The sequence below is a fragment of the Acomys russatus genome, chromosome 13 (genome assembly GCF_903995435.1).
Source record: "Acomys russatus chromosome 13, mAcoRus1.1, whole genome shotgun sequence".
Lineage (NCBI taxonomy): Eukaryota > Metazoa > Chordata > Mammalia > Rodentia > Muridae > Acomys > Acomys russatus.
Window position 1 is genome coordinate 32,134 of NC_067149.1, and position 20,649 is coordinate 52,782.

Genomic DNA, 20,649 nt, shown 5'->3' on the forward strand with positions numbered 1-20,649 from the left:
TTGTTTTGAAATCTTACTCTGTCTTACTTCTGCACAAAGGTTATTGACAAGCCAATTAAAATAAATGTGCTACTAATGGCAGCAGCCTAACAGCAGCTGAGACTATTTCCAGAGAATACTTTCAAAGTAAAAACATTAGAATTAAGCAAGGAGGAAAGGTGCCCTTTTTTGTTTGTTTGTTTGTTTGTTGAGACAGGGTTCTTCCCTCTGTAGCCCTGGCTATGCTGGAACTCTCTGTAGACCAGGCTAACCAAGAACTAAGGATCCACTGGCCCAGAGGCCAGTGATTACAGTGTGGGGATTACAGGTGTGCATCACCACTCTGGGCTAGAAAATGCCCATTTAAAGCTCAGTCCTGGTTGACTTTTATTCTAAAACTTGGTTCAGCAACAATTTGGACACCAACAGATGTAACAGAGGTCAAATTTGAAAGAGAGGGTAAGCTGAGGAGGTGACTGCTGAGTATGCAGTTAGCATGTGGGAAACAGGGCTCCCTGCACAGGCATGGTGACCGGAATGGACCGTGACGCCCTTCCACAGCTATCTCTAAGCTGGGCATGGCCTCCCTTTCTCTAGGAAGCTCTTCTAGGCTGTCTGCTGCTTACCAGGCAGTTTCTCTGAACAGCTACACTGCTCTCACTTAGACAGAAAACCAACACTGTGCGGCAAAGTTCCCCAGAACACACATGTCCTTAATAAAGGAGACAATCTATCAGAAACAACGAAAGTGTGTACCCATTCTGTCTCAGATTCCTGAGTGGATCCCACTCTTATCTAATATAAACTAGGAGAGCAAAATTGATTCCCATTTCAGTGCAAAATCTGTAGTGAAGACAAAGGGTCAACATGGCACAAAATGTTTATTTCAACCTTCAAACAGCACAAGTGACAGCTTCTGATGCCGAATCATACAAGCGTTATTAGAGGAGCAAAACAATATTAACACAGAAAATCATTCAAACAACAAAAAGTAAGTGCATCACATCTCATGTGATCTTGTGCGTTGCCAGCAGGTGGTTCCCACCAGGTGCTTCCAACAGCAGGACCCAAGCAAAGCCAGGGTCCCAGGTGTAGTGACCCAAGTCACTACAAACCCTTCGCTCCACTCAGACCTCTGTGCACCTGATCTTAAAACATAGGGTTTGGGAGTGGTAACAATGAAAACAACTTCAGACAAAACAGAGTGTGGCAAGAAAGTAAACAGTAAACCAGGTTTCCCATAAGGCATCAGGAAACCTGCTGGCTGGCCATTCACTGCACCAGCTCAGGGAATGTCAAGTTGTTATTTCTCAGCAAATACAAACTTCAGAAGCTTAACCAGCAAGTTGAGTCACAGCTTTCAGAGACAGTCCTCATCTCCTATTTTTATTTATACTTTTTTTTTTTTTTGGTTTTGGTAAATGTTTGATATAAAACATAAAATCAAGTTCTATTTTATTAAAAAACTGAATATTTTAATATTAAAAATATATATATTTAAATTTCTTTTTAAAAAGACACATAGCAATACTTCATAAGACTGGATTGGACTGCCCCCACCCACCCATGCATGGCCAGCTGTCCACTCTGGCACTGTGGACAGCTACAGGAAGGTACATTAAGGCAAAGGCTCCCGGAGATCCATGTCCACCGTGCCTGGGCTGGAGACTCAATGAGTTCCTCACAGGGTCAGAAGTGCTTCTCCCTCACGTTCACTGAGCCATCCTGCATCCCAAAGTAGACTTTCTCTGCCATGTTGATGAAGAGGCCTGTGTCTACAACGCCTGCAAAAAGAAGAAGAGCATTAAGGTCCAGCTTCCCAAGACAAGGGGAGCATCCCTGGGAGCAAACAGCACCAGACAAAACACAAACCCGAAGCTTGCTCTCTCACACACAGCAACTGAAAGAAACTGAGGCTGTTATGTGTTCCTTCCTGGCACCTCTTCCTTCCACTATGTCATAGCTTGCTCTATGCATCCAAATGTGCCAGCTTCATCCCACCTCAGATCCTCTGGCATGCTGTTCCCCTGCCTGACTGGCCATCCCTACCAGGGTCAAAGTGGCTGTTCCTCTTCATCCTCCCATGCACCTTTCTATAGAGACACACCAAGACTACGTTAGGTCCCTCTCCTCCCTTTTTTCATCATACTGCCAGCCTTGAGCACCTTCCTCAGAGTCAGATGCTCACGAGCACACACCTGACAAGTCACATCAGAGTCAGATGCTCACGAGCACACACCTGACAAGTCACATCAGAGTCAGATGCTCACGAGCACACACCTGACAAGTCACATCAGAGTCAGATGCTCACGAGCACACACCTGACAAGTCACATCAGAGTCAGATGCTCACGAGCACACACCTGACAAGTCACATCAGAGTGCAATTCCTCGAGCCACAAGTAATAAACAACCCAGCAGAAAAGTGAGTAAAAGGCCTAAACAAGTACTTCTTAAAGAAGCAATCCCAAAACCCCAGTGTTTAGGGGGATGGAGAGACGGCTCAGCGGTGGGAGCACTGACTGTTCTTCCAGAGGTCCTAAGTTCAATTTCCAGCAACCACATGGTAGTTCACAGCCATCTATAATGTGATCTAATGTGCACTGTATACATAAATAAATAAATGAATCTTAAAAAAAAATAAAACAGCGTTTAAAAGGGCATTCACGCTCACTAGTGAGGGCCAATCACAGGATGAGTGACAGCCGCTGACCAGAAGGAGAAAGCAGACAGGAGTGTCACTGAGGCTTGCTGGCCATCGTCCAGCTCCTGGTTCAATGAGAGACGCTGACTCAAAGGAAGACAGGACATACAACATACTCCTCTCACTTCTGCACATACATACTTAGGTTTACACACCTCATGTGTTTGCATGCACTCACATTCACACTCACATGTACTCACGCGCACACACACAGTAGCATGAATATATCTACACACTTGTTTGTGAACACATACTGATAGTGGAATACTACTCAGAAATGAGAATTAACAAACTATATATGGCCTTCACCAAAAATGTTTATATACACACACATATTAGTGAGATAACACTGGCCAACTATCAAAGAAAAGGGGAGTGAGCTTGCTGTGTAGGGAACAGGGACCTGCACTGGTGCCCTGTACTGGTAAACTGAGACTAATCTTTTTATCTGGTACTTCCATGCTACCACAGCATTAAAAATGCAAATGACCACTAGCAGAGATCTGCTTCAGTAAATTTTGTTACATGGCTACAAAATTAGAATATCCATTATTAAAAAAAAGAAAGTAAAGCCGGCCAGTCTTTTGGGAGTAGATATGTAACAAACTAAGACGAGAGGATAGAACACAACCTGAGCATGGCATGCCATCACTTCAGTTAAAAGGGGTGAGGCTGGCGCACACCTGTAATCCCAGCTCTCAGGGAGGCAGAGGCAGGTGGAGCTCTGTGAGTTCGAGCCCAGCCTGGTCTACAAAGTGAATCCAGGACAGCCAGGACTATAAGAGAAACCTTGTCTCAAGAAAACAAAAACAAAAACAAAAACAAAAAGGGGTGGGGGAGTGAGGCAGGGGATTTTCAACCTTTGTTTTGGTGGAAAATCATCTCAGAACGGCCACACAATTCTTTTGATAACACTGGCTGTCTTCAGACAGGGTTAACTGGCTGCCTGATAAAGAGGTGGAGCACTTGCCACTGTTGACTCATCATTTTGAACAAAGCCAATTTCCGAAGGATAAGTAAAAATAAGACATTTGCGGGCAGCCTTGGTCATGGATGTGTGCGGGTCCTGGCACAAACCGCCTGCACAACCAGAGCTTTCCAGGGATGAACAAAGCAGCGCTCAACATTCATTCTGATCAGAACCTTTTCAGCACAACCCAGAAGCTTCAATCTGGCCCCAGCAAAAGTAAAACCCACTTCAAAAGCTATAAAGAAATGGCAGGAAGCCAGGCATGGTGGCACACGCCTTTGTGAGTTCAAGGCCAGCCTGATCTACAAAGTGAGTCCAGGACAGCCAGGGCTACACAGAGAAACCCTGTCTCAAAAAAAAAAAAAAAAAAAAAAAAAAAAAAAGAAAAGAAAGAGAGAGAGAGAGAGAGAAAGAAAGAAAGAAAGAAAGAAAGAAAGAAAGAAAGAAAGAAAGAAAGAAAAGAAATGGCAGGGCAACAAAGGCATGATTCTGGATCCTCCAGCTAATAAGGTGCTAGGAGTAACTGATCCCCTCACCCAAAATAGAATCTGACTTTGGGCAGAGGGTAGACCCAATGAGACATGCACAGGGACTCTTTTCTCAGTATCTCACTAGTACAGATAAACCTGAGAATAAACATGAAGGCTTGCCGTTCCTCTTCTCCTCCCTGGATTTGTCTATTCTAATAAAAAAGGAGAGCAAAAGAGAGCCAGCGATTGACCATGGATGGATCTGTGGTAACATTCCATCTTCCTCAGTCTAAACTGTAACTCTTACCTCTCCAGGATGTAGATCCTTCATGCTTAATAAAAGGCAAGATGGACAAGACTTCCTCACATTCCTCACATATAACACTTCAAAGTCACCAAGATCAAGAAAAAGCTCCAGGAAGAGCAAGAGAGCCCCCTAGTGGGCTCTCAATCCTGGGTGGGTCTGGGTCAGCTCTGCCTACTAAGCATGACCTCCAGAATAACTCACCTTTTTCACCTAGTGAATGAAGGAAAGATTGTCAGAAGACTAAAGACTGTCAGAGGCTGGACTTGGAAGAAATAGCTGTCTTAATATACAGCATATATTCACACTGGTTTCATTCCCAACTAGCACAAATAACTTAGAACCTAGCAACACTAACAACAACAAAAAACAAATAAACAAACGAACAAAAGCTAGGCAGTGGTGGTACACGCCTTTAATCCCAGCAGAGGCAGAGGCAGGCAGCTCTCTGTGTTCAATGCCAGCCTAATCTATAGAGTGAGTTCCAGGACAGCCAAGGCTACACAGAGAAGCTCTGTCTAGAAAAACCAAAAAAGAAAAAAACATAAGAAAAAGAAAGAGGGATGAGGTCAGCCCACACTGAGACAAGGTCTCATACAGCCCAGGCTGGCCTCAAATTCACTATGTAGCCAGGGAAGTCCTTGACCTCTGATCATCCTGCCTCTACCTCCCAAGGACCAGGATTGCAGGCGTGTGTCCCTGTGTGGACACAATCTAGTAGTTAATTAATGGTGACAATAGTGTATCCTTTCTCCCTAGGCACTTGATCACTCAACACTGTTTTAGGAGGTAATCTCAATCATTTAATCCTCACAATGACCCTATAAAGTAGCTATTAATATTGGCCCTTTTTACAGAGGAAAAACTAAGACAAAGCTGTTAGCTGGGGCTCCAAGTTCACACTGCTAGCGCATGGCTGGGTTAGAATTTCACCCAGGCAGTCTGCTCCCAGCTTCCATTCAGCCACTACACTCTGACAAACCAATTTTATCTACCTCATTATCCAGATATGATTTAGATTATTCCTCAGCATTGCAAAAATGATGCCTTTTAAGTTACCTCATCCTGTAAATAAATCCCCTCCTACAAGCTCTGACCTGCCAGACTTAAGCCTGAACGCCAATGTCTCTGGCTAGCTCACTCAACCTTCACCCAGGAAGGTCCTCAACTCCTACCTAATTATACCTTGGCATAGAGTCAACGCTTATACCACGTTACTTCAGCATGGCACTTGAGCATGTGAGCATTCAAGTTCAGGGTCTAGGGCCTGGAGAGATGGCTCAGTGCTTAAGAGAGCACCCTGCTCTTGTAAAGGCCCAACTTCAATTCTGAGCACCCATGTTAGAAGGCTCACCACCAAATGTAACTCCAGCTCTAGGTCAGATACCCTCTTGTGTCTCTATGGGCACCTGCACGTAAATGCACATACAGAGACACATAAAAATCACACAAATCTTGAAAGGTCAAAGTCAAGAGGCAGACAATCTAGAGCTCACACCTTGATGCTGTAGTTGTTAGGCAAACCACTTAGCTTAGCTCTGGACCTGAGCTGTCCCAAGTAACTACCTCATCCAAGTGGGAATCCAGTGAAATTTTTTAGAATGCTAAGCGGTGTCTAGAAGATGCCATGGTAATACATGATCAACACCTCTTCTAAGAAACTGCCCCACACCTTACAAAGAAAGCAATCTCTGTGAACTAGACTTTTGCTATTTCTCCAGCAGAAACAGCCTTTCAGTATTTGCAGCCTACTACAGGTTTCCATCAGCTCAGTTCCATATACAGGTGTAGCCTCTTGCCTGTGACATGTGATCAGTGAATGGGGGTGGACTTTCCCCTACAACATCAAAGAAGCTGCAGTCAAGCTCCGGGAGAATGTCAAGGGTGGTCTCTCCCAGGGATGGTGACCTTACTTCAAAGCAAGCACCCTCTGACTTTCCATCAGCTCCAATGCCATCCCAACCCAAACAGACTATGAAATACATACACATAAGCACTGTTACATAAGCCAGAGGAAGGGAGGTAACTAAATTAAAATCCTCAGACATGGTATAAAGTGAGTTCTTCCCAACTACGTCCTACAAAGCACATGTCCATCCAGAAGACGGGGTAGTTATGGGTGACTATGTCCAGTGGATACCACTCAGCTTACCTGGAGTCATTTTGATAGCTGTGTTCACTTCGCTCCATTTGTGTACCCGGTCAAACTTCCAGTCCAGAATAAAGTTCCCATTATCTGTCACCACAGGCCCCTAGAAGATAATTTCCCACAGTGACCAGGATGCAAACACAGGTAGGCAAAGAAAAGTAAAGATGACAACCAGACAGACATCCCCTGCTCTGTGCTTCCCAGAAAGTGGTGCCGTAAAACAGTAGTGAGGAGGCACTTTGGAGTCCTAGATACTTGGATTGGATTAAGTCTTAATGCCACACAGGTACAGAATTAAGAAACTTACTGTTTCTCACGTGGCAAAGGGGGGAACAGAGATGCAAACAGGAAGGGCTCAATGAAGTAACGTTTTCAACTTGGCAGACTGAAAACCTCCAAGACAACTGACTACCAGCATCAGCACATCTCAACGCTTAGCACAAGCACCACCAGTAATGTAACTTCACACATCACACCCTCCACACAGCAAGTCTCACTGAAAGGATGGGGCAGACAGACAATCAGAGGTCAAATAGGTCAGAGAATGAAAAGTTTTAGCTATGAATCTAGAATTCCTCAACATCACTGGACATAGAAAATCAGACTATTTAGTAAGCAATGTTGACAGAACACAGGCAAGACTCCTCTGTAGCCTGGAGTGAGTCTGGTTAAAAATATGCAACGGTAAAGCAGGTGTGGTACTTATATCTATAATCGCAGGACTTGGTAGGTAGAGACAGAAGGATCAGAAGTTCAAGGTCAACCTCAGCTACATAGCAAATTAGGGAAGGTAATATGGACTACAAAAGACCCTCTCTTCAAAAAAACAAAAATTCAAGGGAAGGGGCTGTGGCCTCCATGAAGCCACTGTATAACCAGTTACCACAGCTTCTTTTTTAAAGGAAGTCAAGAAAGTGAGTCAGGATACAGTTATGATCATTTACTTTATCTCCCAATTTTTTCTAATAGCTACATACACTTCAGTTTGAGATCACTACTTTTGGCTGTTTATTTAAATACAAAAGAAAAGGTTTGGTGCCAAGCCCACTGAGCAAGGCCCACCCTCCAGAACTGCTGAAGAGATTTATGGACAACAAGTTATCGTTGAAATTAAATGGTGGCAGACATGTACAAGGAATACTCCAGGGCCTTGATCGCTTCCTGGATCTTGTGTGGAGACGGCAACTAGTGGGCGACAGAGCAACATCGGATGGTGTGGTGGCCGTGAGGACACAGCTGTCATCACGGCAGAAGCCTTGGAAAAGGTCTAAATAATGTCTGTCCAGCAGAGGCACCCACATGCCCCGCCAAAGGGCCTGTTTGATTGTGATGTAAAATTGGGTCATGTATATTTTCATATGCAACTTTTTGCTGAATAAACTTTTGTGATACTCAAAAGGAAGAGAGGAAGGGAGGGAGGGAGGGAGGGAGGGAGGGAGGGAGGGAGGGACAAAGGAAAGAAAGAAGAAGGAAAGGGAGAAAGAAAGGGAAAGCAAAGAAAAATGTTCTCTGTAACCCAGTTAAAAACTGAGAGAAACACCTCCACTGGAGTATCATGTGTTCTCCTCATGTGTCTACTTCCTGGTTCATTCAGACAGAAGGAGAGTGCAGGGGATGGAGCTCAGTGGTAGACTACTTGCCTAGCATTCCCAGAGCCTTGAGCCCAATTCTTAACACTAGAAAAAAAGAGGCTGGGGGTGAGGGGTGCCCTGTGCAGAAAGTTCCTGGAAAGATCAACATCCTCCTCCAGCCTTCTGCAGGAGGATCAACCAATGGGAATGTCTGTAGAACTCTGCTGGATAAGGTTGAAGTTTGACTTCTCCAGGTAGCCATTTCTGTGCTCAGTCCGTGTTGGTGGACTCGTTTTTCTCAGCAGGATTCTCACTTTACCTGATCTGATAACCCCAGATTTTCTAATGAATGTCACAGAGCACTCCAGGAAGATTACAGGCCCAACCCTTTCCTGATAAGGAACTTCTTCAAGAAACACAGGGAATTCCTGGAAGTTCCTCACCCTATGCTGAAGAGATCCTAGCCTCCAGTAAATGACCTTTAGTTGTACCTAGAAGTCATCCCCTCACACGCAGGATTAATTAAGTGCTGTTTTCTCCTTCTTGCGATTGGGCCTCATATTACTGACTGTAAATGAGGCACTGTACCACTGTATGTAGATTAAGTACCCTGGCACCCTTAACCCTAGCAAATCAGATACATTCACCCTCTAACCCCTCCCCAATGTCCAAGGATTATAAATAAAGGCTGGCTGGCACGTTGGGGCACTCTTCTGCTGTCTCTTGCTCATATGCTCTTCTGAGACTCCATTTGTTCTGAGGTGAACCACCACTGAATGCCTGGGGCTTGACTGCCAATTAAGGCAGTCAAGGCAGCTATGGTAGAACTGCCTTGGCAGCCGCTCCACCACTGCTAGCTCAGTGCTGACCCCTGGTGACACTGGGAACCTATCCTACAGGCCTCACCCTCAAGCTCTCTAGCCACCCCTGGGCAAGAAACAGATCCTTAGGACCTCTGATCCTGAGGTTCATCCATTCTCATCTGGAGGCAAGCAGTGCCTGGACCAGGCTGCAGGACAAGGGACCCAGGCCACCCACCCGACCAATGCTGACTGACAAATGTCAAGGGCTGTGGAGTTTATACTGTTACTCATCTAGGGGCAGATTATCTTGGGCCATCTACACCCTTTGAAATGTAGACATAGCGGGATTCCAAGATGGTGTCAACTAGTATGCACCATAGCTGATCTACTCCGAGGAGACCAGGGACGTGAATGGAGCCACAGGCTGCTGGATTTTGAGAACTGTAGGTGAGTGGGGCCCCAAACACCGCAGACCGCCAGTGGGTCTAACCCTGAGACAAGCAACAGCCCGGAGGTGCTAAACGCACTCCCCAAACTCTGAAACGGAATCCACAACCAAGCTGCAGCCGGCACAAAAAACCCAAACTCGCCATTTGGGGAGGGGATTTTCTGGAACCCCCAACCTGAGGAATCTCAACAAATAGGGTGAAACTACCACTGAACTTCTCCACCCACACCACGCCAAACTGCGGAGGTCACCTGCCTAGCCCAAGTGGAAACACAGGTGGTGGGGCTCACCAAAAACAGCTAGAGCTGGCATGTAGCTCACGGTCCGCGTCCTGGGCCCAATCTGAACCCAGACACAAAGGATTGACCCTGCAAACAGGGGCAGTTAGAAACCAGCGTGGACTGCTCCCACAGCCCAGTGGGACCGCCCACATTATCGGGAGACGTGGGTCTGCTTGCGATGTCTAACTGCTGACCTAAAGCGAGCTGGGAGCATTCTGGCTTTCACTGGCGGAAAGAGAAGATACAGGGATTCCCACCAGCGGTCTGAATCACCACTGTCCCCAAACAACAGAACTTAGCTGGGTCCATTCTTGCGGGTGCGACAGGACCTCCCACGATATAGGGAGCCTTGGGTCGTGCTTGCAGCGCCTAACTGCTGACCTAAAGTGAGCTGGGAGCGTCCTGGCTTACAGGGGCGTGGAAATTGCTGCCTCCTTGGATACTGCCAGTGGCCTGAAACCATATTGTCTCAGGCCCACCAGGAACTGATCCTGTAATCTCCAACAGCAGATCCTAGCTGGGTCAGCTCCTGCAGACCCAGCAAGAACTCCCAAATTCATGGGAGAGGCTGCTCGCTCCTACAGAGTATAGAGGCAGAGCTAAAAGACAGCTGCAGCCCAGAAGATCTGATCCACCTGGGGTCTTGGCTACAAAGCAACAGGAAGGACAGGCAGCTGGGATCAACCTACACAACCAGAGAGCTTGTGTGCTGACCTTACTCTAGAGCCCAAAACTGCTGTTCTGAATTACAGCAGTAAGGTGAAAAGGCCCAAACAGAAACCTACTTTGCATGACTCAGCCTGGAGCCTAAAGTGTTGAGAAAACTCTCCAGGAGTAGAACCTGAATCACCTGCCTGGTCCAGGGAAATACTCCCTGATCCCCACAGGCAAGGGCACCCTACCTATAATCAGGCATCAACTATCCACTCTCAAACAGGGAAGGTCACTACAAACCACGTCCCAACACCAGAGTCACCAAATTGACAAGAGGACAGCGAAAGAACGCTAACAAAAACCAAAACAGGTTGGTATCTCCAGATCCAAGCAATTCCAATGAAAACAACCTGGAGAACCCAACAACAATTGATATACAAGAAAATGACCTCAAGTCCTTAGTAAGTAGGATGATAAGGGAAGAAACAAATAAAATCTGTAAACAAATGCAGGAAGAGGCAAACAAGAAGGCTGAAGATTTAAGAGTCATATAAAGAGGCATTTGAAGAATTTCAGAAAAATACAATAACCAGATTAAGGAAATCATTAAAACAGTTCAAGACCTGAAGATAAAAAATGGAAGCTATCATAAAGAAACACACGGAAGAAAAACGTGATCGAGAAGCATCAGAAAAGAAAGCAAGCATCTCAGAGGTGGCCTTATCTAACACAGATTGCAAGAAATGGAAGAACGAATATCAGGACTTGAAGATACAATCACAGAACTGGAAACATCCATCAAGGGAAATTCTAAATCTGGAAAGTGCCTGACACAGAGCATTCAAGAAATCAAGGACACCATGAAAAGACGAAACTTGAGAATAATAGGGATAGAGGAAAGAGAAGATAGACAACTCCACAACCCAGAAAATATCTTTAATAGAATAATAGAAGAAAATTTCCCCACTTTGAAGAAGGAGATGCATATGAGCATACAAGAGGTATACAGAACACCAAATAGAATAGACCTGAAAAGAAAATCTTCCTGCCACATAATAATAACAACACAAAATATACAGAACAAAGAAAAAATATTAAAAACAGCAAGAGAAAAAGGCCGAGTAACATATGAAGGCAAACCTATAAGAACTACTCCGGACTTCTCAACAGAGACCATGAAAGCCAGAAGGGCCTGGACAGAGGTTCTGCAAACCCTAAGAGAACACAGATACCAGGCACGATTACTATACCCAGCGAAATTATCAATAACCATTGACGGAGAAAACAAGATATTCCATGACAAAAACAAATTCAAACAGTACCTAGCCACAAATCCGGCTTTACAGAAGTTACTAGAAGGAAAACTCCACCCCAATGGGTCAAACTACAACCAAAACTACATAGGATAGTAGATCACAACCTCACAAAATCTTGACTATTACAAATACCAAAAATGAAGGGACTTAGCAATCACTGGTCATTAATATCTCTCACCGTCAATGGTCTCAATTCTCCAATAAAGAGACACAGACTGAGTGGATGCATAAACATGATCCGACATTCTTCTGCATTCAAGAAACACATCTCAACCACAAGGACAGACATTGCCTCAGAGTAAAAGGCTGAGGAAAAATATTCCAAGCAAATGGTCACAAGAAACAAGCTGGGGTAGCCATTCTAATATCTAATAAAATAGACTTTCAACCAAAATTAATCAAAAGGGATGAGGATGGACACTACGTACTCGTCAAGGTAAAGTCAATCAAGAAAACGTCACGATTTTGAACATCTATGCTCCGAATACAAGGGCTCCCACATTTGTAAAGAGTTATTAACAAAGCTTGAACCACTCATCGATACCCACACATTAATAGTGGGAGACTTTAACACCCCACTTTCACTCAAGGATAGGTCTTTGAATCAAAAAACTAAGCCGGGAAATAACTTCATTAACCAATGGTCATGAATCATATGGATCTAACAGATATCTACAGAACTTTCCACCCAAACGCAAAGGATTATACCTTTTACTCAGCACCCCATGGAACGTTCTCTAAAATTGATCACATAGTTGGTCACGAAGCAAACCTCAACAGATACAAGAATATTGAAAATAATACCTTGTATCTTATCAGATCACCATGGTCTAAGGCTGGACTTCAACAGCAACAGAAATAACGAAAAGCATACTAACACGGGGAAACTAAACAACTCTCTACTTAATGACACATGGGTCATGGAAGAAATAAGGGAAGAAATAAAAGACTTCCTGAAATTCAATGAAAATGATGGAACAACATACCCAAATTTGTGGGACACATTGAAAGCAGTGCTAAGAGGAAAATTTATAGCACTAAGTGCCTTTAAAAAGAAAATGGAAACATCCCACATAAACAACTTAACAACACATCTGGAAGCTTTAGAAAAAAAGAAGCAGAAACACCCAAGAGGAGTAGACGCCTAGAAATAATCAAACTCAGGGCTGAAATCATAAATTAGAAACAAGAGAATAATCCAAAGAATCAACAAAAACCAAAAGCTGGTTCTTTGAGAAAATTAACAAGATAGACAAACCGTTAGCCAATCTAACTAAAGACAGAGGAACACTATCCAAATAACAAAAATCAGAAATGAAAGGGAGCCATAACAACAGGCACCGAAGAAATACAAAGAATCATAAGAACCTACTGTAAAGGCATTTATGCCACAAAATTTGAAAATCTAAGGGAAATGGACAATTTCCTCAACTGAGTCCATTTGTCAAAATTGAATCAAGACCAGATAAACAAATTAAATAGCTTTATTTCGCCTATAGAACTAGAAGCAACCATTGATAGTCTTGCAACCAAAAAAAGCCCAGGGCCAAATGGTTTCAGCGCAGAATTCTACCAATCCTTCAAAGAGGAGCTAAAACTGATAATATTCAAGCTATTCCGAAAGATAGAAATGGATGGAATATTACCAATTCATTCTATGAGGCCACAGTCACATTGATACCTAACCCCACAAAGACCCAACAAAAAAAGAGAATCTCAGACCAATTTCTCTTATGAACATTGATGCAAACATACTCAACAAAATACTCGCAAAGCAAATACAACAGCATATCAAAGACATCATTCACCATGACCAGGTAGGCTTCATTCCAGGCATGCAGGGATGGTTTAACATACGGAAATCCATCAATGTAATCCACCATATAAACAAACTGAAAGAGAAAAACCACATGATCATCTCTTTAGATGCAGAAAAAGCATTTGACAAAATCCAACACCCATTTATGTTTAAAGTTCTGGAGAGAGCGGGAACACAAGGCCTTATCTAAACATAATTAAAGGCTATATACAGCAAACCAATAGCCAACATTAAATTAAATGGAGAGAGATACTCAAGGAAAATCCCTCTAAAATCGGGGACCAGACAAGGCTGCCACTTTAACCCTATCCTTCAATATAGTTCTTGAAGTTCTAGACAGAGCAATAAGACATCAAAAAGAGATCAAGGGGATCCAAATGGGAAAGAAAGAAGTCAAATTATCCCTATTTGCAGATGACATGATAGTATATATAAGTGACTCCCAATTCCACCAGACAACTCCTACAGCTGATAAACACCTTCAGCAAACTGGCAGGATACAAAATAAAGTCAAAAAGTCAGTAGCTTTCCTATATACAAATGACAAACAGGCAGAGGAAGAAATTAGGAAAACTACTCCCTTCACAATAGCCACAAGCAATATAAAATATCTAGGAATAACCCTAACCAAGCAAGTGAAGGACCTATTTGAAAACAACTTTAAGTCTCTGAAGAAAGAGATTGAAAATGACATCAGAAGATGGGATCTACCTTGTTCATGGATCGGGAGAATTAACATAGTAAAAATGGCCATCTTACCAAAAACAATTTACAGATTTCAATGCAATCCCTATAAGAATACCTACAAAATACTTTGAAGATATTGAAAGAACAATTCTCAATTTCATATGGAGAAACAAAAAGCCCAGAATAGCAAAAACAATCCTACATAATAAAAGATCCTCTGGAGGAATCTCCATACCTGATCTCAAGCTATACTATAGAGCAACAGTAATTAAAACAGCATGGTACTGGCACAGCAATAGGCTAGTGGATCAATGGAACCGAACTGAAGACCCAGAGATGAATCCACACATATTTGGTCACTTGATTTTTGACAAAGAAGCCAAATCCATTCAATGGAAAAACGACAGCATCTTCAACAAATGGTGCTGGTCTAACTGGATGTCTACATATAGAAAAATGCAATTGGACCCCTATTTGTCACCATGCACAAAATTCAAGTACAAGTGGATTAAAGACCTCAACATAAACCAGAGACATTAATCCAGTTAGAGGAAAAAGTGGGGAAGAGTCTGGAACACGTAGGCACAGGAGACAACTTCCTGAACAGAACACCAACAGCCCAGGCCTTAACGTCAACAATTGATAAATGGACCTCATGAGGCTGAGAAGCTTCTGTAAGGCAGGTGACACTGTCAAGAGAACAAAGCGACAGCCTACAGACTGGGAAAAGATCTTCACCAACCCTTCATCTGACAAAGGTCTAATATCCAAAATATATAAAGAACTCAAGAAATTAAACACCACAAAACCAAATAACCCAATAGAGAAATGGGGCTCAGAACTAAACAGAGAAATCTCAACAGAGGAATATCAAATGGCTAAGAAACACTTAAAGAAATGCTCGATCTCCTTAGTCATCAAAGAAATGCAAATCAAAACAACACTGAGATTCCATCTTACACCCATCAGAATGGCTAAGATCAATAACTCAACTGACACCACATGCTGGCGAGGATGTGGAGAAAAGGGAACACTCCTTCATTACTGGTGGGAATGCAAACTAGTACAACCACTTTGGAAATCCATCTGGCACTGGCACTTTCTCAAAAAAATGGGAATAGGGCCTCCTCAAGACCCAGCTATTCCACTCCTTGGAATATACTCAGAAGATGCACTACCACACAACAGAGACATATGCTCAACCATGTTCATAGCTACCTTATTCATAATAGCCAGAACATGGAAACTGCCTACGTGTCCCTCTAGAAGAATGGATAAAGAAACTGTGGTACATTTACACTATGCAATACTACTCAGCTATTAAAAACAAAGAATTAATCCAACACCCATTCATGTTTAAAGTTTTAGAGAGATTGGGGATACAAGGCACTTTCCTCAACATAATAAAGGCTATATATATATATACAGCAAGCCAATAGCCAAAATCAAAGTAAATGGTGAGATACTCAAGGAAATGCCTCTAAAATCGGGAACAAGGCAAGGCTGCCCACTCTCTCCATATCTCTTCAATATAGTACTCGAAGTTCTAGCCAGAGCAATAAGACAACAAAAGGAGATCAAGGGTATCCAAATGGGAAAGGAGGAAGTCAAATTATCCCTATTTGCAGATGATATGATATGATAGTGTACATAAATGACCCTCAAAATTCCACCAGAGAACTCCTACAGCTGATAAACACCTTCAGCAAATTAGCTGGATACAAAATTAACTCAAAAAAGTCTGTAGCCTTCCTATACACAAATGACAAGCTTGCAGAGGAAGAAATTAGGAAAACCACACCTTTCACATGAGCCACAAGCAATATAAAATATCTAGGAGTTACTCTAACTAAGCAAGTGAAGGACTTGTTTGAAAAAAAATTTCAAAACCCTGAAGAAAGAGATTGAAGATGACCTGAGAAGATGGAATGATCTTCCTTGCTCATGGATCGGGAGAATTAACATAGTAAAAATGGCCATCCTACCAAAAGCAATATACAGATTCAATGCAATCCCTATCAAAATACCTACACAATTTTTTAAAGACATTGAAAGTTCAATTCTGAACTTCATATAGAAAAACAAAAAACCCAGAATAGCTAAAACAATCTTGTACAATAAAAGGTGCTCCGGAGGAATCTCCATACCTGATCTCAAACTGTACTATAAAGCAATGGTAATTAAAACAGCATGGTACTGGCACAGCAACAGGCTGGTTGATCAGTGAAATCGAATCGAAGACCCAGATATGAATCCACACACATATGGTCACTTGATTTTTGACAAAGAAGCCAAATCCATTCAATGGAAAAAGGATAACATCTTCAACAAATGGTGCTGGTCTAACTGGAGGTCTATGTGTAAAAAAGTGCAACTGGACCCATATTTGTCACCTTGCACAAAACTCAAATCCAAGTGGATTAAAGACCTCAACATAAAACATATACAGCACATACAGGGGGAGGTAATCCCTCTCAGCTACAGTCATAGGGGAGGGGAATAATGGGAAAATGGGAGGGAGGGAAGAATGGGAGGATACAAGGGATGGGATAACCATTGAGATGTAACAAGAGTAAATTAATAAAAAATAAAAAATAAATAATAAATAAAAACAAGGAATTTCCAAAATTTGTGGACAAATCGATTGAACTAGAAACTATCATAATGAGTGAGTTCACCCAGAAGCAAAAAGAGTTAAATGGTCTATACTCACTTATATCGAGACACTAGTCCAAGGGGTACATCCTCATGAAAAACTTTACCTACCAGGAAAGTGGGTCAGAGGGGAGGACATCCTATTGAGACTTTAGGTGTGAGAAGCCTGGGAGAATGAGGAAATAGAAGGATCCAGAGGGTCCTGGAAAAATACAGGCAGGTCTGGGCCCTAGGGTCCTCCTCAAACTATTGCACCAGCCAAGGAAAATATAGGCAGTAAACTTCGAACCCCTACCCAGACTAGCCGATGGACAGGACATTCTCCACCGTTAAGTGGAGAAGGAGATCTGACTTTCACACAAATTCTGGTGCCCCGTATTTGACCATGTCCCTTGGATGGGGACGTCTGGTGGCACTCAGAGGAAGGATAATAGGTCACCAAGAAGAGACTCGATACCTTATGAGCATATACAGGGGGAGGAGGTCCCCCTCAGTCACAGACATAGGGGAGGAAAATAGGGGGGGAAGCGGGAGGGAGGGAGGAATGGGAGGATACAAGGGATGGGCTAACAACTGAGATGTAATATGAATAAATTAATAATAAAAAAAGGAAAAAAATAAAAATAAATAAATTAAAAAAAAGAAATGTAGACATACTGTAGCTCCCACCAACCAAAGGGCTAAGACAGAAATGCTACCAGGACTGGGCTGTGGTGAGTCATGCCTTTAATCCCAGGGGAGGCTACCAGATAATACTAAGGCCTAGAGCTAAGATTTCCCCATTTTTCTGTGATCTGACTATCTGGTGTTTCCAATGTATTTGAAAAGTGTCATTTGTGACCTTTGTTTTGTCTCTGTGCAATTTAAAATTGTTACCTCACTGGGATGCAGAATGTGGAAGAACCTACATCTGTGTTCCCAGCGCTATTTGGCGCTAAAGTAAACTACCTCTTATCCTCTCTCAGATGAGAGTTGCATTCATGCACTGAAAGCCTCAAAAAGAGAATAGAGAAAAATATCATGGCACAGAACCAGAAAATATTTCTGCCCCACAGAGCTTCCCAAAAGACAGTGCTTACAGAATGTCCCCTGGGCAGTCCAGACTTCAAGCATCCCCTGGGATGTCAGAAGAGAACAATGCCCCCTTCTATGAGGGAATCGTGACGGAGCACAAGACACACACAGGTACACACGTACATAGACACATACACACAAACACAAATGCACACACACACACCCCAAAGGCTGCCACGAAAAGGAGGACAGCAGCTCGGAAACCTCCCTGGCCACTTACTGCCTTATTGACAGCCATTCGAAGTTCCACCTCACCCCCGAACTTCTGGGTCACAGCTCGGCTCACAGGGACATAGGCCATTGGGATGACCTCAATAGGAATCCCCTTGTGCCACCGATCGCCAAGGTTCTTTGAATCTTTCCTGGAAAGAAAGTCAATTAAATTAAATAAGTTCAATGTTCAAAACCAAATTCGGGCTAGGGGCTAAGTAGACAACTGGAGGGGAGGTGAGCAGGGACACACCAGGGCTTCAGGAACGTGGGCTGCTCTACACTGAAGAGAATCTTGAATGATGTGGCAAAAATGAAAATGTGCTCCAGCGGCTTGCTAACTAGCCTAGGTGGTCCTGGCAGCTACAGTATTTCCTGAGTAAATACAAATGCAGGTATCACTCCCAACATGCTCAGCAACTGTGCCTCCTCCCTCAGGCTCCTTGAAAGAAAATCAGCCTGGCCAGAGACTGAGCACAACACAGTCATGTGTGGCAAAGCCTGACCCGACAGGAAGCATGACGAGCTGAGTCACCGCCTGTGGACAGGGCTTGCCCTGTTTCCTGAGGCTCCCTGTGAAAATCTAATGAGTAACACATGCAGATGATTACTGCCAACGAGTGACACTGTTCCCTCCCGACTCCCAAACATGAAGTCCCAGCTCCATGCCAGAGTGCGGTGATAACCGGCAAGAGGGACATCCTTCCTGTACTCCTCTTATACAGGGACAAGACTTGAGAAGCCATATATCTTCTCAGCTGAAGCACAGGACCCTGGAACAGTACCTGAAATCGGCGATCACAATGAAGCGACTGGCATAACCAGCCACAATCTTCTCCTGGGTCAGGCAGCCTCTGATGGAGAAATAAGGAAGTCGACATTAAAGTGAGATAATCTTAATTTGGGAACTAAAATCAGATACAGGAGCCCCAACTGTGCTCAAGCCTGACACTTAAAAACCATTGTTAGGGGCTGGAGAGATGGCTCAGAGGTTAAGAGCACTGGCTGCTCTTTCAAAGGTCCTGAGTTCAATTCCCAGCAACCACATGGTGGCTCACAACCATCTATAATGAGACCTGGTAGCCCCTTCTGGCATGCAGGCAGAACATTGCATGCATATTAAATAAATAAATCTCAAAAACAATTATCAGTGGGACAAAGCAGCTGCAAATGTTTAAAAAAAAAAACATTTTTAAAGAGCCATCCTTAATCCTATCATGATACTTTCTAGAAACATTAGCCTGTCTCTGGTAAAACCCCAAAAGCAGACAGTGGTTCTATTCAGGCCAAGCACATCCCTCCAAGAGCCATCTAAGAAGCATTGTATTAGGGAGGTATCTCTGAACATGTCCTGAAAAGACTACCAGTTTGGAACACCACCTGCCCTGTGGACTATGTGACAGCACAAAGCCTGAGATACTGAGTCATCTGTGCTATTGCTATGGCTCCCTGACCAAATCACTTCATACCTGCAAGGAGGATTATATAACACATAAAGAAACATCAACACTGCGTTAGTTTAATAAATGTTTCCAAATAAAAGAGCACCCCAAAGTGATTACAAACGTCACAGCTTTAACACAAAAGCCTGACAGTCTAACCCAAGAATGGGCTGTCTACCCAGAACCCAGCAAGATAAACCATCTGACTGAAAAGGCTATACCCTGTCAGCACATAGACACTAATGATCAGAGATGCCAGGCTAGCTCAAAAGCACATGGTATCATTGTGCTTATAGATACATTGTAAAGAAAAACTCGTGCGCGTCAGGAACAGTTGTTTACCCTGTACTCCATTTTGCTTTGCTAAGGATCAGCTGACAGAGTCTCTTTAGCAGCAGAGTCCCCACAACACTCACCCACCACCCTTGATGAGATTGAGCTCAGCATCTACTTCATCAGCACCATCGATGGCGAGGTCAATCTGGAGGAAGGAAAGAGATGCTGTGCCAAACCACACCACGCAGTAACAGCTCACCCGGTTCTCAGCAGCCTCCTAACTAGGACCAGTATTTCCACTCAACCACCCAAAAGGCTAAGGCCCCAAGAGAGTAAAGTGCTTTGTGGGGTCACAAGGGAAGAGAGCAGAGGGCCTGAGGCATGCATACACTGTCCCGCTCTTACCCGCATTTGCTCTTCACAGGCAAAGCGGAATTGTCATCATGCATTCCCAACATAGGCACTATCATTCCCAAAGAAGTTAAAATGCTGGCTCTGGGTGGCAGTTAAGGGGAAAACTTATAAGAGACTGCAGTTTGGAGCCCTCCAAGGACCAAAAGCAGCTATACAGCAGGACTGGAGCTCTAAGTTCCAAGGGGAGAGGAAAGATCAATGATGAAAATGGCAGTGTAAAACTGATTCCAAAGGTGGAGCCAACATGGACAGAACAAGCAAATTTCAAATGGGCAAGAAGATTATATGAAGACATCTCTAACGGTGACAAACATTCAATACAATCTTAAATTAGAAACTACTTCTTCCCAGAGAAATCCCCCAAGAGGCCTTTCCCAAGGTTTCACCACGTACTCTATGTCATGGGCTGTTAGACCCCGTGAAA

The 20,649-nt window shown here is 43.5% G+C and overlaps 1 protein-coding gene across 1 annotated transcript in view; it reads right to left on the reverse strand.

Moving 5' to 3' along the window:
- Nucleotides 1–1,654: 1,654 nt before the first annotated feature.
- The window catches only part of Rpia (ribose 5-phosphate isomerase A), a 34,789-nt gene continuing 15,794 nt past the window's right edge, over nucleotides 1,655–20,649 (reverse strand). The window contains exons 5-9 of the mRNA XM_051154683.1: nucleotides 19,952–20,016; nucleotides 18,879–18,947; nucleotides 18,104–18,245; nucleotides 6,579–6,678; nucleotides 1,655–1,763 (exon numbers count right to left, since the gene is read on the reverse strand). Coding sequence (XP_051010640.1) covers nucleotides 1,669–1,763; nucleotides 6,579–6,678; nucleotides 18,104–18,245; nucleotides 18,879–18,947; nucleotides 19,952–20,016 — 471 coding nt within the window. The 3' untranslated portion in view covers nucleotides 1,655–1,668. The remainder of the gene's footprint in view (nucleotides 1,764–6,578; nucleotides 6,679–18,103; nucleotides 18,246–18,878; nucleotides 18,948–19,951; nucleotides 20,017–20,649) is intronic.